Here is a 25,228-nt window from a genome sequence, read left to right as displayed (position 1 = left end):
CCTACTTCGCGGCTTCAACTATCGCGGCTTCGCTGTATCGCGGGTTTTCAAAAATGCGTAAATTAATTATTTTATCGCAGAAATTTCATCATTTCACGAGGTTTCGCGGCCACTTGAGTTTCTTCATTTTCCTTTAATAATGATAGCTTACGTTTAAAAGTCGTTTTCTTGTTTTGAAATGAATAAATTAAAGAGTCAGTACAGTATACTTTATCGTCACATGTGACTTCAGGGCGTTCTCTCCACCGGCGGTGGCCTTCATCTGGACATAGCGATACACTGTTAGTCTCGTCGCTAAGGCATGAATGCGGAGCGCACAGTCCATTGATACGAAAGTCCCCTAGCAGCGAGCTGGTTGATAAAAATAGAATATCCTGTTTTAGAAAGCAGTTTAAGTGTTCTGAAGTGTTAAAATTATGGCTCATACTTCAAAAAAATCTAGTTTCTATTTCGCGGAAATTCCCATTTCGCGGGTGGGTCTGGAACGTAACCCCCGCGAAGTAGGAGGGATTACTGTATAGGTGATTCAAAAAGAAAAAAATATTCATAAAAAAGTGTCACGTTGTGCATTAATTTAAGGCCAAAACCTGGGACAATGTACAAAGATGTACATGTACATCTGCATTGTGTCATTGTCTCCGAGCCTTGCAAATGTAAATGCTGTACATCAGGAAAAATTTAACTTCGTAGCATGAACGTTAATTACTTGTATTATGTACACCAGGGCAGTGCACTGCTTTCTAATATTGAAATCAATAGCAACTTGATTTTGCAAAGTACCACACTGCTGTCTTGTAAATGTAAGAACTCCACAATTTTTAACGTGTATTAATATTAACACAACACTGTACAGGTAGACAAAGTGAATTAACATAAATAAAACTGAACAGCTGGACACATCAAAACGCATAAAAATGTACATTCTGTGTGGACAAGAATAGCATACTGCTTTCCGATTACGACACATCAGTAGCAACTTACATTACACGTTTTGCTTCATTCTGTTCACGTTTGCTCTAGCACCAGCATACAATGCAGGAATGTCTTTGTGAAGTGCGATTGGGTTGCTCAAGTCTCGATTCCAGTGTTGGTAGATTCAGAGTAATTTTGTGATACCAAACATCTCCGCAGTAGTGATTGTCAACTGACTTGGTTTACCTTTATTGTAACCTTTGTGTAGTTTGCTGTCATAGCAAATGAGGTGGCTTTTTAGATTCGTACTGTTGCTGTTACTGGCTTATTCCAAAGCCTTCATATTCTTCTGCTGAATCCATTGTTTATTTGAACGTTTGGTTTGAGCCATTGTCTTGCTAAAAATTGTCTTGGACTTTCTTGCAGTAACCGGAAGGTTTTGTGGTAACACTGACTGGTCGTTCATAACTCCCTTCATTTTACATAAGCCCCCAGTTTCAGCTGAAGAAAAGCTACCCCAAAGAATGATGCTTTTGCCTCCTGGCTTCAATGTTTTGGTGTTGTGCAGTTTTGTTTGCGCAGAGCACACTTTTTGGAATTATAGCTAAAAAGCTTGGTTTCACAGGAAATTTGTCCGATTGTGCTGTTGGTAGATTTTAAGCGTCTGTGCAATATTTTGCTGGGCTTTCATTTTTTTCTTTCTAAGGTAAGACTTTTGTCTTGTTACCCAGACAATTGAGGATGGAAGATTTTTCTCACATGTATTAAATAGTTCATACTTGCTAGAGGTTACTGCAGCCCACTCAATGCTGCAGCTTTTTACTTCTGGTCATCGTTTTGGATAGATTTGTTGTCACTTTTGTGCCATATTTTCTTCATATGATTACGACTGTCTTCACTTTGTTCCCTGGTATAATCAATGCCTAGGAAATTCATTCTACCCATCTTTTGACATGATATCTTGGATCAGATGAATTCCTCTGCTAGACATACCGTGTGCGGTAAAATGTGGTAACAAAACTGTCAGGATAAGCATATGAGAACTTCTGAACTTCATTTATAAAGTAATTAGGGCTGCACAAAACATAGAAAAATATATCTCTTCATAATGGCATATGCGCATCGCAAAGACATTTAATAATTTTGTTTTGGAATTTTTATGCTTTATCAGAACTAGACCAGTTCGATGTAATCTAAATGCAATACAAAACAATACCTAGGGGATTATAATTCATTAGCTAAGAACACACTAAAATAGTTTATTTTGCCATGTAAAAATAAAAAATACTCTCATTAGGTAATAATGTATTTTCTTTAGGTACATGAATTTTTATGCTTTTATCAGAATTTGACCAGTCTAATGCAATTTAAATGCAAATCACCACCCAGTAGTTGAACAATACCTAGGGGGTTAATAATCCATTACCTAAGAACACACTAAGCTAGTTTATTTTGCCATGTAAAAAAAAAAAAAAGACTCCTGTCATTACATAAGGTCTTTTCTTTAGGTACGTGTTAAATATCGCTATAGTTAACATCCATATTCCAGATTGCATGTTTTTCCTATCTCGTACAACCGCCAAATCAATCAGTTTCGTTAAATAGCGACACGTTTTGATTCGTTTTCAATGAAGGATAATACCGTATATTGCCACGGTCTTGCATTAGTAAAGGGTGTGCACACTTGTTCAACCATATCATTCCCAAATTTTTTTCTCTCACTTAAAATATTTCAGCCACCCCCTCAATAGGTTGTATGGGTCGGATTAGGAAACCTATGCATCCATTTTCTGTACCCCTTGTCCCCGGTGGGGGGGGGGGGGGTAATGGGGAATAAGGAAAAACATTTTTTATTAATTTTGTTCTTATTTTTTGGGACCGCAAAAACCTGCCATTTTATGTAGACTTTCTCTCAATCAACATCGTGGAAGGAAGCTGCAGTTTGTGATTGCTGAAAAGTGTGTGGTTTAGCGATTGGATGACATCACATTTGGGTTTGCACCCTCCAATCGTCGTTGTGATAAAAATAAGCCAGTCAAAAAAATTATTTTTGTTTACAAACAATGACCTGAGATGTGTCTGAAGTTTTTGGAATTTCTCACATTTCTGCACAAACTCACCGTCAAATGTGATTTGCTCTTTTTCAAAATCACATTTGAATGTTTTTGTTTATTAATGTTTGCATACAAACAATGTAGCAGAACCATTGCAAGGCAGCAAAAACTTGAACAGGAAGGTTCCTACAGATTAGTCTGCCACATCAATCAGAATCAATCTTTGACCATTCCTCTTTACAACACTGCTGCAGTCAGAATCCTGGGTCTAGCATGAATCGCTCTCTGGGGGTCATGCCACGGCATCTGAATTGGCTGCAAGTCAGGATTTTGAACATGTATTTTTTTTTTTCTGAAACCATTCCGACAGCCATTTACTTCTATGTTTTGGATCCTGTTGCAGTTTCCATCCATCCTTATTTTAGCTTCAACTGTCTGCCCCAAGTTTTCCTGCGAATCATCCTGATAAACTTTGCTGAAATGTGAGAAATTCCCACAGCTTTAGATACTTTTTCAGGCCATTGTATGAATTGAAAAGATCTTGGCATTTAGACTGACTGAATGCTAAATCCTAAAGTATTTGATTGCATGAAAGTCATAGTGTCCCCCCCCCCCCCCTGTTAAAAAACAAACACCTTTATCCAAGAAGGTACTTATGTCTTTTATGTTTTTCTTTTTGTGGAGATTTCTATTTTATTGTACAGGCTTATTCTTCCATTGTTGTCCTGACAGAAGCAAATCACACCTGTGATTCTTCTTCGGCAAATATACCCAAAAGGGACATTGTATTTGTAGGTCCAACCTATATTAAACAAGAGGTGCTTGATCTTTTGTACAGAACCAATTGGCATTAAACTAAGTGGGTACAATCAGAATTGCCTGTTGTACTCTTGCTAACTGTGCTAAAAGGTGGATAGCGGCTGTGTGATTTTTGACCCCTGCCCCTCTACTGTCTGCCCTAGTGTTTAGACTCATCAGTGGGGAAGAGGAAAAGAAGCTTGGCGGTTAGCTCTTCTCAGGACCCATCTTTCTCAGGATTAAACCAGGTGTGACCTTTACCGCAACACCAGCTTCCTCACAACAGCAGTTGGCGCTTCGCAATTATATATACAGGCATAGTGAACGACAGCAAGACCATTAGTGTTCAGCTTGCACCTTTTATACCTGACCACCCAGCTTGTACTTCATACCGTCGGAAGAGGACGGTAAACATCAATATAATCATCCAGGCAATGGCTTTCTTGCCCCAGTCCTGCAGCGGTAGAGGCCACTAATTCCGGGGTATATGTCAGTAACTTTGTTTGGCCTGTGAGTCATTCAAGTACTATAAACCAATGTCAAGTCTGGTATGGTTGAAGCCTGACGTAAAACAAAAGCTTTTTAATCAACAATGATTATTTAATAACATAATTCAAAGGTTGTAGTTGCATAAGTGCAAAATGTGTATCTTGTGGAGATTGAAATAATTTGTTGTTGAATCATAGCCAAACCTTGGGTGTAATAGTGAGCATCTCACAATCTTACAAGGACTCAATCCCACCATATTTATCCTGTAGAGTACGGGTTGTAGTACGGGTTTTGAGCTTGAGCTCACGAATTAACCCCGCACTTTGTTGGTTAGCTGATGAGAGCAAGATTTACCTAATGAGTTTTAAACGTTTGTTTGCAGAATAGCCACTTCTTTCAACAGAGCTTCTGCACACTATTCTCAAAGTCAGAGTACATTCGGCAAATGAGGGTTTTGCTCACTTCACTGTGGCTGCTTCTGCCACCAAACATGCTTTTTGTCAGTGTTCCCTTTTTGTTGCTGTTATCATAATGATGGGACAATTGTATGAATCAATAAAAAGGCACAAAAAAAACCACAATAAATTAGACGGCAAAGTTCTAATCTCTGGAACTATGGAACTAACTATGTTGTTAGCCGATCAGTGACCCAGACTACTGAAATGTTGATATTGGTGTTGGTAAAAGTTGACAGTAAATTTTTCATCTACTAGCATATGTGCAACCAGTAAATATGTTGGCTTTTTTATATTTTATTCTTGAATATTTTTTGTTTTTGACACACTTGACTTCAGTCCATTTATTATTAAAAAAGCGACAAACAAAGCTAGGAGTGTGGCTTCCACAGATGTCATTTGCCAGTCAACTCTCGATTAGCTGTTGCAATTAGTCGGCTAAGTAGAGCTAAACCTCGATTTTATGCACTTTGACTCCACGCGACTTTCTAAAGCGGATTGGTCTTGGACCCCAAAGACCGTACAAATCTAAATGACTCACGCATAAACCTTAGCACATATGTCTAGCTAGAACCAGTTTAAGACTGCAAAGTTACTATCTCATGGGTTAGGCAGAGTCACCCTTCTGTATGGGGGAGGCAGAGAGGAAGGCAGGGTTGGAAACATTTTGGACAAATTAGACTTTATTCTGCAACGGTCAGATTAAGGCTCCATGGCTGTGTCTTGACCTTCCTAGCATTCACTAAATAGTTCAACTGAGACTAATTGGCCTTCTGGTAGTTACGATTAATGTTATATAGTAAACATTAAAGATGAACGGATCTGGTGAATGGCCCCCCCAGAACTTTTCAATACTAGTCTGTGGCTTTAACCTTACCAACCAAAAATTATATACTATGCAGAGTTGAACTATACTGTTTAGATTCTAAACAACATCTAAACTTTAGAAGATGGCGAAATCATACGAGTAACATTAGGAAACAAACAAAAACTGAAAACTTTGGTTGTTTTTTATTTAAAGAAGCTGTATCATGCTACTTTAATCTTCCCACAGCTGATTATAAATATGTATAGGATTATACTTTACCTTTGGCACAATGTCAGTGTAATTTCTTAACAAATTAGTTATTTTGGCCACTTTTTTCTCTAACCGGAAAAGTAAGACGTCTGGTTCACTTGAATTCCGCTGTACGTGTACACGTTCATAGGTCGACTCATGGGGTGTTCAGTGATCACTCACAAAATAGGACATCTAAAAATTACATAGAAACTCCTATTATGCACCAAACAGCAATGACAAGTGTTTGACCACATTGCAGAGTATATGTAGAAACATTTAATAATTCATGTCAACTGAAGTTGCAGGGACAGCTGCTCTGAGAAATTAGCTGTGTTTAATCTGCAGTGGCTATTACGGCGGTGGCTCCTCACTTTGTGACATCACAATGTGAGGACTCGTAGCTTTCTTGGATTGGGCAGGCTGGTGCTTATAAAAGGAGGAATGAGCAGGAATGCTACCAGATCAGTGAAAGGAGATAACACCACATTTTAACATTGCTAAAAGGGAAAAAAAATTTTTTTGAAGCTTTATGCAATTGTTTTGCACTGCTTAATTTTAATGTCAACATCATTTAATGTGAACACCTCCCAGCTTTCTTCCCTCTCATGATCCAGTCCCCCGACAAACTGCTTCTCTGCTTCCCGCAGCTCATCTTCTCCCAGCATGATGCACCCGCGTAAGGCAGAAAAAGGTTACGAAGTTCACACACATGAATTTCAGTTCGAGCAATTTAACACTCACTCTGACATTTTCTATGCTGATTTATTTTAGCAACCGCTCGCCCTTGTGCTTTTGTCAAAGGCCCTCAATAAAAGGACATGCTTTTTCAACTAACTAACCTGCCAAAATCAGCACCTTTGCAAGTCAAATTTTCAAATGCCCAGTGGTTAATCTAAAACAAATTTTGCAGGAATTGCATTCGCACCAAATAGAGCAGTGTTTGTCAACCACTGTGCCGTGAGTGATCGTCAGGTATGCCGTGGAAAATTATCCAATTTCACCAAATTGGTCTAAAAATATTTTTTGAAAACGAATTAACCAGGATATCAGCTTTGTGTTCCTCCAAACATGCACAGGTTTCACACTGAGTAAAATATCTATTAATATTGACATTTTGTACATGCAACTTTTCATATTGTCACATTGTTTGGGGCAGGGGGTGTGTGTGTGTTGTGGGAGGGGGTGTGTGTTGTGGGAGGGGGTGTGTTGTGTGGGAGGGGGTGTGTTGTGTGGGAGGGGGTGTGTTGTGTGGGAGGGGGTGTGGGAGGGGGTGGGGTGTGGGGTGATCCTCCCCAGTCCACATACAAGGGCTTTATGTACATACTATAAAGATCAAATCCTTGGGTGTAGAGCAAGGGTCGGCAATTACTTTCGGACGTGGGCCAAAAAAAATTCAGACAATGGCATCGCGGGCCATTGCTTTTTGGGGGGGGGGGGGTCCCTACTATTTAAATGATTTATTATTATATCATATTTAAATAAACATCATCTTACTTTTAAAATGCATTTAATTTAATTCCATTTGAACAGACCTTGTTATGTTGTTAATTTAACAAAATATAGACTATTTTCTACCTTGCCCACTGGAGGAGGGAGACAGGACACAGTTTTTTTTGCATAAGATTACGCCCACTCGCGTGTCAATACCGTTCCGACCTGTGCGTCGTAGATAACTGAAACAGGATGTTCCACCTGTTGTGACTAAGGACTATCATATATCTATAAATGTTTCGAATTTGATGGGATTGTTGTATGCCCTTTTTTCTTTAAAAAAAAAAATATGGGGTTGAATTTTTTTTTTTTTTTTTTTTTTATTACATATCAACGTCATCTTGGGGGCCAGACAGAATAGATGGCGGGCCAAAATTTGCCCGCGGGCCCATATTTGCCGACCACTGGTGTAGAGCAAGCGCAGTATACCACCAATCCCTCTTAACCCACTCTTACCTCTTAGGCATGTACACCATCAAATATCTGGGTTAGAAAAAGAGGTAACCTGGTGGTAATTGACTGCATGTAAATGCAGTCATTCATGTAATTCTTACACTGACACTTCTTGAGATGGGTTGATCTCCCATGGTACTACAAATTTGTAGTAATTTGTTTTCAATTTACTAGTAAATTAGTAAAAATGTACTACTTTTTAGTAGTTTCTTTTTTGACAGCAACGCCCACTCAATCAACTTTCTGAAACATGAGGGCTCACATTGTCGAGTGGTGGTTTTGTAAAAGACACCTCCGTAAAATATTGCTTTGCTGAGGTTGGAAGGCAGACATTGCCCAGTGTCTATTTTGATTATTGGTGAAGGTTGCAGCTGATTCTACCTTTTCGGCATTTCTTTCCATCCACTATCTGAACTGCTTATCATATCACAGTTCAAGGCAAATGGCACATACATTTTTAATTTGGTGTTTTGTTCAGCATACCTTTAAAGACTGCATGCTTATGTATGCACAACTTTAAAACAGATGTTAACTTTTGTTTTTAACTTGTTTTTAAAACATGATAAAGTACAAGATATTATTGTACTATAACCACTATCCATAATCTCTCGTTAATGCAACATTGGGTATGGCATTCAGATTTGCGTTCTACTCATCTTCAGTGAACATAACGTGGACTGAATACAACCAGTAACTGCCGGGCGTGAAATACAGAAGCCGTATTATGCTTTGCGTGTCACATGGCGGGATTGACGTGCCCTTGAAGTCAAGATATTTCAGAGGCAATATTATCTTAACTTCTTATATACTGATTACACCATTTTGTATCTATATTATAGCGACTGGACTGCCAAGTAATAGTCCCCTGAGTGTCAGTGCTACCTATATACCAATGATGTCCTATTATAGAAACCACTTAACAACTTCCAACATTCATCACATCTCACAGTTAGTGTGCTGGAGTGTGAGAGTGGTTCATGGTTAAGCCAAGTGCATACTTCATACAATACCTTATACTATTCATATAATACCTCATACTTCAAAGTCAATGTCTCAAGGAACTTAAATACATCATTAGAAAGAAACATTTCCCTGTTAAAAAGTGTATGGATTTGATGGCTGTGCATGTTAATTCCTGATAATTCCTGGATTTTAGCCTGAATAACAACCGTTGTGTTGGTCTTCCTCTTCACAGTTGTTCCTTATTGACTTTGGATTGGCAAAGAAGTACAGAGACAACCGTTCACGACAGCACATCCCCTACAGAGAAGACAAGAACTTGACTGGCACAGCACGTTATGCCTCCATCAATGCACACCTGGGCATTGAACAAAGGTCTGTTCACACAGTAGCTCAATAAGACGTCACTGTACGATGAGCCTGCTTTGATCACTGATGTGGAGTAAACTGAATACAGATGTGTTCACGATTAGAGGAGGAACATTTTGGAACAATAACTTTTTGCGTGGGATTTCAGTGTCCATGAAAAGGTTGCTGGTATCTCCTAATGCTGTCAGTTTTGCGAAATAATAATGAACTAAAATTGTTTTTTTTACAGTCGCCGTGATGACATGGAGTCACTGGGGTATGTACTGATGTACTTCAACAGAACCTGTTTACCATGGCAAGGACTGAAGGTATGAAAACATAGATGATCCTTCCTAGAAAGGCAATGTTAAAAATAAAGAACATTCAGCTTTTGGAAAAAAAAGGTGGCAGGGTTATTATTCACAGGTGTGAATACTTTATGACACAAATGTTTCACCTTGTTTAGCCATTTAGCAGTGCCTATGACACAGACGATCAAAGTTATCGACAATTTAATCGTTGAACATTCGTCTATGTATTTATTTATATGGCACGTTTATGGACACTGCCTCGTGTCCCTCTCCTGCCTGCGGCTGGCTGTATGCTTGTCGTTGGCACACATGCGCATTATTGGTAATCCCTGTCATTCGTGATGTCACCAGAAGCATTGTGGGTAATAATATCACCATCCCACTGAGTTAACAATTGGAATTTTTTGAAGACGGAGCAAATGTTGCCTTCTCATGGTTTCTTGTCATGTGCATGTGGGGGCTTGGAGAAGAAAAACTTAATTTCACGGTTCCGTCTAAAATTCCCCTTAAAAGCCAAACCTTCCTATTTATGAGTGGTCTATATATGTTCTTGTGGTCTTAATTGCTAGTTGTTCTTGATAGGGGCACTAAAAAACATGAAATGATTCTTGGAATACAGTACAACTTTATGGAGTGCATTTTACAACACCTGTGGCTGTAACTGAGCACTTCCGATATAGCAGTGGGGACAACCAGAAAGACAGTGGAAACAGTATTGAAACACAAGTTAATATACAGTAGCAAAACAGTCGAAAGCCAAAGATTAAAAATTTGTCGTCAAACATGTTTTAAAAATGGACAGAGAGGCGACTTAATCAATATCGACCTCTGACCTGAATTACTTGAAAACGGTCTGTGCTTGTCTTATGTGCAAGCTTTCGCTCCATTTTGGCTGATAGGCAATGCAAGGCCATGAAACCATTTTGAATTATTGTGATTCCAACTGTTGCACCTTAAGACATGATCCAGCTCTGTTATTTATTTTATTGCTTTTTTCTACGGCTATACGTGTTCTGTCTCCTCACTATATACATTGGTTGACGTGTGCTGATTTCCTCTTGGCCAGATCCCCCTAGTAAGAGATTCCAATCTCAATAGGTCTTTTACCTGGTTAAATTAAGGTTATATACTTGCCTAAGATTTAAGGGGAGGTCATTACAGAGGGAAAGACCGGCAACAGACAATTAGCAATTTGAGAGAAATATCTTAAAATGCACTGCAAAATATATAGATTATATGATCCCTCTTATAAATTCCAGCATATTGGACTAACTGGAGATTCTTGGAAGACTGTATTAATAATGTCAACATAATTTACCGTAATTTTCGGACTAAGTCGCTCCGGAGTACAAGTCGCACCTGTCATAAAATGCACAATAAAGTGAAAAAGACCTCAACCGACATATTTGTAGAGTTGTAACATTGGCAGGCTACTACCGTAATTTTCGAACTATAAGTCGCTCCGGAGTATAAATCGCACCAGCCATAAATTGGACAATAAAGTGAAAAAAAAAAGCTATATAAGTCGCACCGGAGTATAAGTCGCACTTTTGGGGCAAATGTATTCGTCAAAATCCAACACCAAAAACAGACATGAACCAGCAACAACAGGCTAAACGATACGGAATGCTAACGTGACATTCACACAAACGAGGAGCTGAGAACGGGCCTGACGTAACATTCAGAGTTATTCAAGTAACGTAATTTTCGGACTATAAGTCGCTCTGAAGTATAAATCGCACCAGCCATAAAATGCACAATAAAGTGAAAAAAAAAACATATATAAGTCGCACCGGAGATATAAACAAACGAGGAGCTGAGAACGGGCCTGACGTAAAATTCAGTTATTCAAGTAAGTATTACATAAATAACACGTTTATCAAACCATCTGTGTCACTCCAATTCGTTAAATCCACCGATCGTGCTTTATGTAAACAATGCCGCGCATGCGCCGCATATGCTGATTTCTGACCCGTTGTAAGTTGCATTTCTAATTATTCCACAGACCCATATAACAATATCTAAAGTATATTTCAAATAACTATCATATTAAAACAATATTATCAAACCACCTGTCACTCCAAATCATTAAATCCATCGATCAAATTCCTCGTTCTTTATGTCAACAACCGCTTCGCTTGCGCTGCAGAGATCTAGTATATGACTATATTGTAGCGTTAACAAAGTACCAGGAAAGACGTGGGTTTGGTAAACGGGTCTTTATTTAACAAAACAAGAGTTCAACGAGCCAACAACTGCTGAACATCCAGCCACAGAGGTGGAAGAGAGCTCCCGTCGAGAAGGACCGGGCGTGCGTAAAAGCCATAATAGTTTTTCAAACCTGGAGAGCTCCATAGAATCGGAGCGTGCGTGCGTAAAATCTTGATCGAATCTTTGTCCTTTAAGTAAACAACCGCCGAGCTGCTGACGTCACTTGAAATTCAAATTACAGCAATCCCTTGCTACATCGCGGTTCGTTTATCGGGGCTCCCCCCCCCCTTTTTTTTGTTGAAATTTTGTGAATAAATTCACATATAAGAGCACACACACACACACACACAAACTAAGAAGAAAAAAACCGCAACTTATAGTCCGAAAATTACAGTTTTAAGAATAGGTTGTTTTACAGTATGTGTAAAATGTCTATTTACCAGGCTGCCACAAAGAAGCAGAAGTATGAGAAAATCTCAGAAAAGAAGATGTCTACCCCAGTGGAGGTCCTCTGTAAGGTAAGATACAGGTGGTGATAAAGGTGGAACTCCTGAACATTATCGGGACTAGTTCCATCAGGACAACTTGGTGTTTTCATGAATTTTTCCAGGCTTTTCCAGCAGAATTTTCCATGTACCTGAACTATTGCCGTGGCCTACGCTTTGAAGAGGCTCCAGACTACATGTATCTGCGCCAACTATTCCGCATCCTCTTCAGGTAAAAGTGATCGGAGTGTGAAAATGCATACATTTTCCAGTTCAAGAACTGAACGTGCAGCAGTTGCTGCTGTTTTCTTTTATACACCTACCAATAAACCGCAAGTCAAGTCAACATTGGTTCTTTTTAATTACCATCCACATTCCTATGTTCTTTTTTATTTTGAGTGTCTTTGAGTTTGCTTCTGAAACGAGCATATTTTCCTGTATATTTTAGGACTTTGAACCACCAATATGACTACACATTTGACTGGACCATGCTGAAACAGAAAGCAGCACAGCAAGGGGCCTCCTCCGGGGGCCAAGGCCAACAGGCGCAAACCCCCACAGGCAAGCAAACTGACAAACCCAAGCCTAACATGAAAGGTTAGTAGCAAACAGCCAAGCGACGTTTTTATAGACACCAATTGCTCCTTGTCTCAGTTTTGTAACAACTAGGCACTATGTATTGTTGTTGTACAACCCACACACCAGTGCCCCTTAAAGTTTCAATATAGCCAAATTGGAAAAAAGCACAAAACGACAGTGTTATTCCTTTTGGAATGATGATGCCATGGGCAATCTATAGGAGGCACCTTTTTTAGAAGAGGCAAAAGTCAAAGGAATGAGATAGTGATACAATTGGTCTGTCTTGCCATAGCGAAGACGTCCTTGGGGAATTTGACTACTAACTATGTCACATTGATATCATGTTCCTTTGTTGGGGCTGGACAATGGTCTCTCTCGCTCGCTCGCTCGCTCGCTGTTACTGTTGACTAACTCATTCTGATGACTTTACTCTTGACTATACCATTTGTCTCGTCCGCATTCCTTTCCAACATTTTTTCCCTATTAGCCATTTCAAGGCCTGTAAAAAAAAAATGTGGACAGGTGTTTCTCGTTAGCTATTACAAAGCAATGCAGGTGCAATGTAAATTTAATTCCACACAGTCACTATCCACAGCCCTGTGGCATTTCCAGAAAATAGGCCTTGATACAATGTAGTACTTGGTAGTCCATGGTAGTGAATCATTGCATTTGGAAAAAAAAAAGTGCTGGATTAGGCACAATTAGTTTCAATATAGATTTTGTATGAAACCCTTAACACGTGTAATGCCTTACAACTGAACTTTGGTAGTACTCGAGTATGTCAAATTCCTGCCATCAAAGTATCAAATATGCTTTGTCTTGCGGTGCCAAGTTCCAGATCACGATCTGATAATGCTGCCAATGAATGGCTGTAATGTTACACACTGTTCCAGTATTCAAGGCACCTATGAGATGGATCCAGTATATTTCAAAATAAAACCGTTCTGTGAACTTGTTTTTTAATTCACAAAAACATCATATGTTTACAACCTACAGTTCTTCCATTTTAGCTAACAACATAACTTGGCATGAGTTGGACATTTAAAAGGCAAAGAATGCGCTCAAAATAAATTAAATATGACAAAATAAACAAAAAACAAGCTTACCCACGGTTGAAGAGCTGTATCAATGTGAACGAAAGGATGGCTATTGTTTATAAATAGCTCTTTTTTTACACAGTGGTTATCGCGTAAACTCAATTCTTCAGCGTGAACCCCCCATCTTGTACTCTCGTGTGCAAAAATGTCCGAAGACGCTATGCAGCTCATCGCTGCTGGTGTGAATTGCAATTGCCGGTCTTCCGAGCAAAAAACAGCTCTGCAACTGTTGCGCACCCGTAGAGTTGGGCGTAGGAGCTAATGTCTTGAGGCCAAACTCTGCAACGCTGCTATTCATACCAGTAGTGAATAATAATAGCATTAACAGTGTTTGCGCACGGGCCACAGAAGAAAACACTTAAGAGAAGGTAAGTGTCAAGGTAAGGAGCGTGCTTGTGCAAGCGAGTGCGCTGACTTAGCGAGTGAACATATCCCGCTATGGGACCAGAAAGTGCCAACACAAGGTGTTCACAACACCCTATTATCGTCAGATTATTATGTCCGATATATGCTCAGATACACATGTATGCCCAGATACGAACTGTGTGCTCACGGCAACGTTTTATCATGCGGCATATGCCACTGCACCGTCAGTTACTCTGTGCTTGTCGATAGTCCTATTTATCCATGTCATTTCTTTTTCAGTCGTTACTGTAATAATGTGAAATGTAGCTATTTTATCAACCATTGTTTTTGTTTTGTTTTTTTTGGTCTCTGACCTCACATGAAAACATCTGGTGGTACTAAAAAGTTTCATGTCTGCTACTTTGTGAGCAAAAAATGTGTGTGCAATGTGCATTGTTCAAATTGCACTGTTAAATTGGTATTTTAGTTTTCTGATTTATTCTTTGAAGCATTTATAATTTGCACAATTAGAATGCATTGTGAGGTTAGTCATTGACGTTATTGCAATTCTACGAATAATTTTGTGCTATAGATAATCACAATATTTATCTGTAATGTTCTTGACAGAATTTCAAGAATGTGAAAATTATGATTATCAGGGATGAGAATTTTCCGCGGATCCGTGTTTTTTTGTCCGTTAAAAGTATCATTTTCGTAAATCGTGTAAATCGTTGAGAAAATGTTGTTCATATATGGGGGGGTGTAGGGAAGCGGTCAACGTTAGCCTCGGTGACTCGCGAGCATTTTGCCGCGGCGACGGCATCTTACGGAAATCGGCTTGCCTCTGTAAATTAACTGGCAGCAGTATGCGACAACATCCACCTTATTTTCAGCAGCATTTTGGCGTACTTTCGTCACATCATTTCATTAACACTTAAGTGTCCTTATATTAGTAAACTACTAGCTTTTAATGCATTCACGATGTCATTTTCGGTCACATTTCTAAATGTTACTATATACAGTAATCCCTCGTTTATCGCAGATAATTGGTTCCAAGACCACCTGCAATAGGTGAAAATCCGCGAAGTAGTGTCACCTCTCATTTTTACCATACATACATTTTTTTGTGTATCAATAAATGTATATTAAACCATATGTGCATAGGTTATCATTAGAATAATAAATAATAGTTTCAAACATGTAAATACTATGTTAATAGTATAAATGACATGTAGAAAATTATAAAAATATATAATCCGTGTGTGCGCGTGCGTGTGTAACATGTAGTTGTAGCTAAAGTAAAAAACGTAATGTTTTTAAAACTCTTGTATTATAACTTTTTTATAACAAGGTACAAGTGTACATACTGTAAATGTTTTTAGAACTCTTGTAAAAAATGTACAACTAGGTACAATACTGTAAGTATGTTTTTAGACCTCTTATTATTATTATAACAACTTTTTTTATAACAAGGTACAAGTGTACGTACTGCAATTGTGTGGGCACTCCCTGCCTTCTGCTGGCGCGTGGGCAACTTTTGTGTCATAATTCCTCAATTTAGAAGTTTTATTTTGAATTTTTATTTTTATTTTTTTATTTTTAAATAAATCCTCGATGTGCAGAAGCTGCCATAAATGAATTGCCATATAGCGAGAGATTACTGTATCGTGAACATATCCCTGAAGCTTGATTTGGAGAGAGTGGGGGCTCTCAAATCAAAATCACAATATTGGTCAGCAAAAGCACAATACACCTTATCCTGAAACTGTTTGGTCCTGTTTTTGGCCCCTTTAAAAAAAAAAGAAAAGGTAGTCGTCATATTTTCCACTATGTTGCATGCAGTGTGCAGAATGCACAGTAAACACCCTCAAATCAAAGCTGTAAATCTGCAGCTGAAACTCGTTTTATTCGATTCATTTTAGAGTCATTGTGGTGGTGTTTGGAGCCCAGAAGTAGTGAGTTGAGATTTTTGAACAAATAGAGAGCTTGAAGCTGCGTCCTTCCTGTCTCTCTAACTCTGGTTCATTTACTTTTGTCAAGTTTTTGTTTTACACAAAAAGAGCACGCATAATACTTGCAGGTGCAGTCTTGGGTTTGTCAGTATCAAGCTCATGTTGCGACTTTTGTGTCTGTGTCCACAGGTTTCTGAGTAGTCTCTCATCCCAGAGAGAGGAGCTGCAGAAATGCTGGCGAGCAGGACAAACAAGGCTCGCTTTATCGGACAAGCGACAAAGAAAGTCTGTGTCCCCCTTCCATCTGTCTATGTTTTGGAAATATATAGATCTACACACGTGTATCTGCTGTGTCATCTATATATTTATGTGTATATAATGAAATTCTCCACTCTGAAAGAAAAGAAACAATGGAATTGAAGGTGCTTGGATGTGGAGGCTGTAGTTCCTTGCCCTACCTAACCTTGACCCAACATACCTTATCAACTATCCCTGTCCGTCTTTTCATTGTTGACTTTTTGTAAGGTTTCGTTGGAAACAGTTTAAAACATTAGTCAGCTCTTGTTTTTCCTCACTGTGGGAACATCTGAAAGCATCTCTTTCCCTCACGACCTAATTATTTCATTCACTGCTTTTACCAAGCAAATGTTTAAACATGTAACCCAGAAAACTCTTCTCCTTTTTTGTTTCTGAAGAGCTGAATAAGAAAACCCTTGAACCCTTATTTACTGAAAAATGACTTGTTGGATTTTTTTGTTCTGTTTTTTCCTATGGTGGTTAGGAGATTGCCTGTTCGCGTTATAAGCAGCTGATGGCAACAGTCTGTTGTAGATTGATTCTCTGGCTCGCTCCCTCTCTTTAGAGCTATGACTTAATTAAATCTGTTGTAAAACAATGGTCTCTCCAGAACTACCAATAAAAACATTACACAACTGATGTCTACTGGCAATTTTCTGTCTACTGTGTATCATCACCAAGTTGTATCACTTGGGTAAAGCAATCATCATATGACGGGTTAAACACGAAGCAGCTGTATTGCTTTAAAAACTGTAGAAACTTCGGTTTGTGTGAAACAAGGCAGGCGAGATTATCAAAGGCAAAGTTGGGCTTGTTTTAATTGTTGGGGTGAGGGTGTGGCAAGCATCCCTGACATGTTCTTTCATGACTTGCATTCTGTTGAACAGACAGCAGCACTGTACTGGTGGTTTTGCTGTTTTAGCAGAGTTAGGCATATAATGCAAAATCCACTTTTATCTTATTGTGCACTTGGAGTCTCCAGCACTGAAGAAAATTTTAATCCAGGTCCTTACTTTAATAACTCGTTTGGGTGATATTTCAAAGTCAAAAGTCAAAGTCAGCTTTATTGTCAATTTCTTCACGTTAAGACAATTAAGTTTGTTAAATTTTATCCATTCTCTTCTATGTATTTTGAGCAATTACATAACATTCTTTGCAGCAAAACTGACAAGTGTGGCCAACGATTTCTCAAATCCACCATCTTTATTCCTGGCAGCAAGTGAATAGTGATAAAACACTAAGTTTATCTGAAGTTGTGGTTCTGGAGGTTTGTCGTCTTTACTGTCCTCTCTCTGGTGAGATTCTGGCTCGAACATGTACGGTTGGATGAACAAGTTGTCTGTTGACATCTTTTAATCGGTTAAAAAAGTTTGGGCACCGCAAGAAAACTACCACTGCTAACAAACTACAAATATGTCTGACCATAGGGGTTCTGTCCTGGAGAGGGCAGGGTGTAAAGTATCTCATTTGCATTTAAAGAGACCACACCAAAATAACTTGCTTTCACACTCCTCAGCCCAGGGGTTAAAGGGGGCCCTGTGATGCCATAACAAGGAATTCAGACAAAAGCATTGCTGTTCCACTTTATATAGACCACAACTGAATGATTAAAATGTAAAAAGGAAGGACTTATAGGCAGAACTATACTATAATAATGCCTCAGATTTATGTAGCTTTTTTCTCAACACTCCAAGACACATTTTACAATGGATACTGTTGCGTTTTGTTCAAGATGTCTGTCGTCGAGCAAGGAAAACAAAGATGTGGAGTAATAGTTGGTTTCTTTACTTGCAAGATCTTGGGTTGTTTCACGGCAGTCAGTACACAATGCACTTCAGGAGATGAAACAACAACCTCATAGTTCCGGTCAGAAGGTTTTATAGTGTCCACAAGCAGGAATAAGCAAGAGAAGAAAAGAGAGGAGAAAAGAAGGAAAACCATATATATATATATATATATATATAAGGCAGACATTTGTTCTGTTATCTCCTGAATGTCCTGTTATCTATTGAATGTTTTGTATCTATGTATCATGAAGTTACTCATTTGTGCCTTTTGTGTAATGGAAAATTACCAGCTCTGTGTGCTGTGTCTGTGCTCTGATGGATTATATTATTATATTATACTGTTTGTATAAAATAATAAGAGTATTTACACATTGATTGATATGATGAAGTATATAAGTTTGTATAAACTAATAAGAGTATGTACAAATTGCTGTTGCTCCCTCTTCAATACATAATTCATACACAATGGTTAACTCCATTCTGTAGCTGCAGCTTCCTTTGGCCAAGCTGACAAAAGCACCCACCCAGCCATGCACCAGTTGGGTAAATGTCTTTGCACAAGGATGACCCACTATACCCCCCAAAACCACTACACACCATTATATTGCTGATAATAATTTGTATGCCTTTGTATGCCATACAGAAAGCTCTTTAGGGAAAGTGGTAGTGTGAACTGATTTGTAATCACTTAAATTGTGTGGAAATTTTAAATCAGGTCCTTCCCTGACTTCAATTATTTGGAAGTCACCTCACTGGTCCTGATCAAAACTTGAATGTTAAGCCTGATAATTGTGCACATGTTGTAATAGGTGTGGGTATGTTTCCACTTGTCACCCGTTGAGTTGAAATTAGTGTTTTGATTGTCAATGACAACCTGCACATTGCAACCATGGCTGCGCTGATTGAGTACTGGGAAAAGCTAACAAACTGTCAAACAAAACTGAAAATACCGCCAGGAAGCTTGTTTGTTACACTAATGTAAACTGTTTTAAATTGACTTGGGCTTTCTTGAATCACACAGCTAAGAAGAAAGAAAAAAACAATGCAGTCTGGCAAGTGTAAAAAAAAAGTATCAAGCCTTCAGTTACTAGCTGTCCAACCAGTAGAACGGGCCTGTTTAGATTGCATGCTGCCTTAATGAAAAACCTAGTTTCAAGAATCCCTTGAATGCGTTTAAACTTTGGCAGAGGTCACCAACCAGCAGCCATCACATGTTTTGTTTTATAAGTAGTGTGTTGATCATTTGGAAATTGAGTCAAGTGAGCTGTTACTAGTCCATTGTTCTACTGGGTGACTTCAGTGCTCACGTGGGAAATGACAGTGAGACCTGGAAGGGCGTGATTGGGAGGAACGGCCCCCCCGATCTGAACCCGAGTGGTGTTCTATTGTTGGAATTCTGTGCTCGACACGGATTGTCAATAACAAACACCATGTTCAAGCATAAGCGTGTCCATGTGTGCACTTGGCACCAGGACACCCTAGGCCGCAGTTTGATGATCGACTTTGTAGTCGTGTCATCGGATTTGCGGCCGCATGTTTTGGACACTCGGGTGGAGAGAGGGGCAGAGCTGTCAACTGATCACCACCTGGTGGTGGATTGGCTCCGATGGTGGGGGAAGATGCCGGTCCGACCTGGCAGGCCCAAACGTACTATGAGGGTCGGCTGGAAACGTCTGGCAGAATCCCCTGTCAGAAAGAGCTTCAACTCCCACCTCTGGCAGAGCTTTTCCCACGTCCCAGAGGAGGCGGGGATATTGAGTCCGAGTGGAGCATGTTCTGCACCTCCATTGTTGAGGCAGCCAACCGAAGCTGTGGCCGTAAGGTCGTTGGTGCCTGTCATGGCGGGAATCCCCGAACCCGCTGGCGGACACCGGCGGTAAGGGATGCCGTTAACCTGAAGGAGTCTTATCGGGCCGTTTTGGCCTGCAGGACTCCAGAGGCAGCTGACAGGTACCGGATTGCCAAGCCGTACGCGGCTTCGGCGGTTGCTGAGGCAAAAACCCGGGCGTGGGAGGAGTTGGGCGAGGCCATGGAGAATGACTTCTAGACGGCTTCGAGGAAATTCTGGTCCACCATCCGGCGTCTCAGGAGGGGGAAGCAGTGCACCGTCAACACTGTTTACAGTGGAGATGGCGTGCTGCTGACCTCGACTCGGGACTTCATGGGTTTGGTGGGGAGAATACTTGGAAGACCTCAATTCCACCCACACGCCTTCCAATGAGGAAGCAGAGCCTGGAGACTCTGAGGCGGACTCTCCAATCTCTGGGGTCGAAGTCACTGAGGTAGTTAAAAAACTCCTCGGTGGCAAGGCCCCGAGGGTGGATGAGATCCGCCCGGAGTTCTAAAGGCTCTGTATGTTGTGGGGCTGTCATGGCTGACACGCCTCTACAACATTGCGTGGACATAGGGGACGGTGCCTGGGGTGGTGGTTCCTCTCTTTAAGAAGGGGGATCGGAGGGTGTGTTCCAATTACAGGGGAATCACACTCCTCAGCCTCCCTGGTAAGGTCTATTCAGGGGTGCTGGAGAGGAGGTTCCGTCGGGAGGTCGAACCTCGGATTCAGGAGGAGCAGTGTGGCCTTCGTCCTGGCTGTGGAACAATGGATCAGCTCTACACCCTCGGCAGGATCCTCCAAGGTGCATGGTAGTTCGCCTAACCAGTCCACATGTGTTTTGTGGACTTGGAGAAGACGTTCGACCGTGTCCCTCAGGAGGTTCTGTGGAGGGTGCTTCGGGAGTACGGGATGCCGAGCCAACTGATAAGGGCGGTTCGGTCCCTGTATCACCGATGCCAGAGTTTGGTCCACATATCCGGCAGTAAGTCGGATCATAATTCATAATTTTTATGGACAGAATTTCTAGGCGCAGCCGAGGCGTTGAGGGGGTCCGGTTTGGGGACCTCAGCATCACGTCTCTGCTTTTTGCAGATGATGTGGTGCTGTTGGCTTCTTCAGGCTGTGATCTCCAGCTTTCACTGGAGCGGTTCGCAGCCGAGTGTGAAGCGGTCAGGATGAGGGTCAGCACCTCCAAATCCGAGTCCATAGTCCTCGGTCGGAAATGGGTGGAATGCCCTCTCCGGATCGGGGATGAGATCCTGCCCCAAGTGGAGGAGTTCAAGTATCTTGGGATCTTGTTCACGAGTGAGGGCAGGAGGGAGCGCGAGATCGACAGGCAGATGGGTGCAGCGTCGGCAGTAATGCGGACTCTGTACCGTCGTGGTAAAGAGAGAGCTGAGCCAAAAGGCAAAGCTCTCGATTTATCGGTCGAACTATGCTGTTACCCTCACCTATGGTCACGAGATATGGGTCGTGACCCAAAGAACGAGATTCCGGATACAGGCGGCCAAAATTAGTTTCCTCCACAGGGTGTCCGGGTTCTCCCTAGAGATAGGGCGAGAAACTCGATCATCCGGGAGAGACTTGGAGTAGAGCCGCTGCTCCTCCACGTTGAGAGGAGCCAGATGAGGTGCCTCGGGCATCTCATCAGGATGCCTCCTGGACGCCTCCCTGGGGAGGTGTTTCGGGCATGTCCCACCGGTAGGAGACCCCGGGGACGACCCAGGACGCGCTGTAGAGACTGTCTCTCAGCTGGCCTGGAAACGCCTTGGAATCCCCCGGGATCAGCTTGATGAAGTGGCTGGGGAGAGGGAAGTCTGGGAGTCCCTCCTAAAGCTGCTGCCCCCGTGACCCGACCCCGGATAAGCTGAAGATGGATGGATGGATGGAATTGTCAAATAACAAGAAGAGCAATTTGGAGTGACATTTTCATCTTAAGCATGTTAAATTTGCTGCTGATCACCCAGTTGGAACTGAGAGGAAAGGTGCAATTGCAGTGCTGGTGGAGAAATTTGAGGACCGAAAAAACAGTTTCAAGAAGTGGATTGCATCTCCAAACTGTACGACTGCTGCAAGTTTTGTTTCAGCCCGGGAGATAATAAAGCATGGAAAACCATTCACCGATTGCGAGTACATGAAGGAATCATTCATTAAAATATCCGAGTGCCTATTTTCGGACATCAAAAACAAAACCAAGATCATTCAGAAAATTAAAGACATGCCTCTCTATGCAAAAAGAGTGAAGGAAAGGGTAATTAAAATGGCAAACAATATCAGCAAATCAAGGACATCAATTCAGCTTCAGCTTTCTCAATGGCCTGTGACGAGTCTTGTGACGTGACCGATATCGAACAGACAGCTCTGCTATGCAGGTACGTGAACTCGAATGGGCCGCAAGAAGACATGATCAAATTGATACTACTAAAAGGCCAAACACGGAGAGAGGACATCTGCGAGGCTGTGCTGCAGTGTTTAAATGAAAAAGAAATACACACAGACGGCGCACCGATTATGGGGAGGTGTTCCGGGCATGTCCCACTGGAAGGAGACCCCGGGGACGACCCAGGACGCGCTGTAGAGACTGTCTCTCAGCTGGCCTGGGAACGCCTTGGGATCCCCCGGGATAAGCTGGATGAAGTGGCTGGGGAGAGAGAAGTCTGGGAGTTCTCCTAAAGCTTCTGCCCCCGCGACCCGACCCTGGATAAGCGGATGAAGATGGATGGATGGATGGATGGATGGATGGATGGATGGATGGATGGACGGACGGACGGACGGTTGGATGAGTTGTTACGACTCTGCATAAAGAGTGCTGCTTGTGCCATAGATATCAACAGTTTCAGAAATTGTGCCACAAGACTCACTATTAGAGTTTTAGTTACCCTTTTAACTTTAAATCCATAAACCCACAAGCAAATTTTAAATAGTTACTGTTGCTTCTTTGGCATGTTTTGTGGTCATCTACTTTTTATGGTTGGGCTATTGTGAACTACTGAGCTTCCTCGATCATTACATTATTTTGTTCCTGACATCTTTTCATTGTGTCATGTAGATTGTCTATGAAAACCAAGTGCAATCTATTTCTTTTTATATCGTTCTCATGCTTAAGCTGTAACTAGGTGTCAAATTTAGTTTTGTCGAGGGCCACTTTGTAAATGCGGCTTCCCTCGGAGGGCCATTATGACGGTGAAACCAAATAAATGTTTGTCTCGTCAAATTGTCATATTCCACAAAAGGTTACTTGGTTTGAAGACAGATGTCAATGATAGCACTTTCTTTAATTATTGTTTGTTACTGTGAAAAAATCTTAAATCTCAATTATTTGGCAAACATTTTAAAGGTTTTAGTGAGGGTTATGACAGACATGAGTTGCTTTTACAGGCCGCACAAAATGATGCAGCGGGTCCCCGGGCCTTGAGTTTGACACCTGTGAACTACGGAAACTTCAAGACAAAAGTCAAATCTTATTCTAATTAACAGGTTCAAAACTGATGGACACAATTGGCTTTTATTTAAATAATGGAGGAGTGTGACTTTCAGACCCAAAGGCTGTGCTGCAAACTGCTTATTCAGATAGCACTGGTGGAAAGACACCCCAGCCCAGTCCTCCTCAAGGTCTATGCACTGTCGTCAGTAAATGGTGGGACGCTGACATACCAGCGACACGTAGAACAGGTTGTAATGGGAACCTGACGTGCATTTGGAATGGAGGAAGAACATACTTTGGTCGCTTGCACACTGTAACAAGATCCTATATGAGAATTTATAAAATGATTCTGCTTAACAAAGATGTAAATGTTCATGACTTGTTTCCGGAGAAAGCCTCAGGGGAACTGTCTCACACCCACTAACTCATTGTCAAAACCTGGAGAAACAAGTTGAACAAGTGCAACCAGTCCATCAACTTGAAAATCAATCGAGTGCTTTGGAGAAGGGGAAAGGTGATAAGAAGTCACGGCTCTCCCTTTTGCATCACGAAAGGAGAAAAAGTGTTAAATATGTTTTCCCCTTCCCCAAGGTACCGCTCACTGCATATGATTGAAGACTGAATGTTACGTTAATTGATCAAGTCATGGACAGAGCAACACTGATAAACTACGGTAGTTTCTCCTGCTGCTTCGTTTCTTTTAATTCAACTGCATAGGGAACCAGAAATGTTTTGACGAGATGCATTTTCATAGAAATACTTGAAAGCAAGGGTCAAAATTTAAGACACGTTTCATTTAGTCGCTTAAGAAAGTGTGTCCCCTGCTACTGGACTGTTCAGCAGTTAATAATTAAAATACAAAATTGTCATCTCAAGGGAGTGACTGTTGAAGAGAATCGGTCAAAACAGGCTGGGCAGATGCGCTCCTCTGATTAAGGCTGTGACTGTGACAATTAAAATCAGACTAACTCAAAAAAGCTGCTCCAAATGAAAGGAGGAGTAAGAAGTGTTATTGAAATAGAGTGACCACTGCAAACTGGATCCAGACTGAATGCATTTATGTCAACATCTACAGTAATTACTGTATTTACCGGTGATGGGCCAATGATCAGAAAGGATATCTTCCGCTGAGTGTTATTTTGAAATCACAGTCTTTACCACTTTAATTATTTTCTTTCTTTTTTTTTTTTCTTTATCTTTTTTGTCTCTTATTTTTTCCATAAAGGGTACCTTTGGTCAACCTGTATAACGCAGGCACTGATTTAGTATAAAGTAAATGTACAATATCAAAAAAGAAATAACACAACACCTCTTAGGGACAAGAGATATATAGCCTGAAGTACTGCCTTTTGACCGGCACTTTTGCTGCCTGGGGAAGAAATATGGCGCCCCGGATATGACGTCACAAAGTTGGTTCCGTTTTGGGGCGCCCCAATCAGGCCTATATACTACCTTTATAAGGAATCAATTATGTTGAAATTGAAGGGTAATGTGAGTAATGATGTAAGAATAAATGAATACAATGATTAGATGTTCTGTGGAAAAGGTTGTGCCCACCATTTCGCACTGGCAAAGCTATCCGGTTGCCTAGCGAGCTCAAGGCAGGGACAAGTATTATATTATACAGGGATGAGAATTTTCCGCGGATCCGCGGATTTCCGTGTGTTTTTTCGTCGAAAGTATAATCGTGAATCGTGTAAATCAGTTGAGAAATTTATTTGTTTATATATGGGGGGAGCTGCCAGGCAACGTTAGTCTCGGCGACTCTCTTCCCCCGCCACTTTTCCGTGCTTTTTCACGTTTGCCATTCTCATCCCTGTATTATACAAATCAGCTACCAAACATTTACTTAAAAGACCAATTGATCATAGCTGTTACCAAAATCA

The 25,228-nt window shown here is 40.9% G+C and overlaps 1 protein-coding gene across 3 annotated transcripts in view; it reads left to right on the top strand.

Annotated features, from left to right (window-relative positions):
* The window catches only part of csnk1a1 (casein kinase 1, alpha 1), a 29,186-nt gene extending 12,250 nt beyond the window's left edge, over positions 1–16,936 (top strand). The window contains exons 5-11 of one of the 3 annotated variants that reach the window (XM_085906520.1): positions 3,929–4,012; positions 8,908–9,047; positions 9,271–9,349; positions 11,986–12,060; positions 12,153–12,259; positions 12,476–12,588; positions 16,190–16,936. In XM_085906520.1, coding sequence (XP_085762646.1) covers positions 3,929–4,012; positions 8,908–9,047; positions 9,271–9,349; positions 11,986–12,060; positions 12,153–12,259; positions 12,476–12,588; positions 16,190–16,197 — 606 coding nt within the window. In that variant the 3' untranslated portion in view covers positions 16,198–16,936. Of the gene's footprint in view, positions 1–3,928; positions 4,013–8,907; positions 9,048–9,270; positions 9,350–11,985; positions 12,061–12,152; positions 12,260–12,475; positions 12,625–16,189 lie in introns of all 3 variants that reach the window. The other 2 variants (XM_085906519.1, XM_085906521.1) reach the window with 2 other exon arrangements.
* Positions 16,937–25,228: the final 8,292 nt, after the last annotated feature.

The sequence above is a fragment of the Syngnathus leptorhynchus genome, chromosome 2 (assembly GCF_054491065.1).
Source record: "Syngnathus leptorhynchus isolate UIUO chromosome 2, UIUO_Slep, whole genome shotgun sequence".
NCBI classification, from domain to species: Eukaryota; Metazoa; Chordata; class Actinopteri; order Syngnathiformes; family Syngnathidae; genus Syngnathus; species Syngnathus leptorhynchus.
The sequence above is the reverse complement of the archived record's forward strand: the minus strand, read 5'-3'. Positions and strand labels throughout refer to the sequence as shown.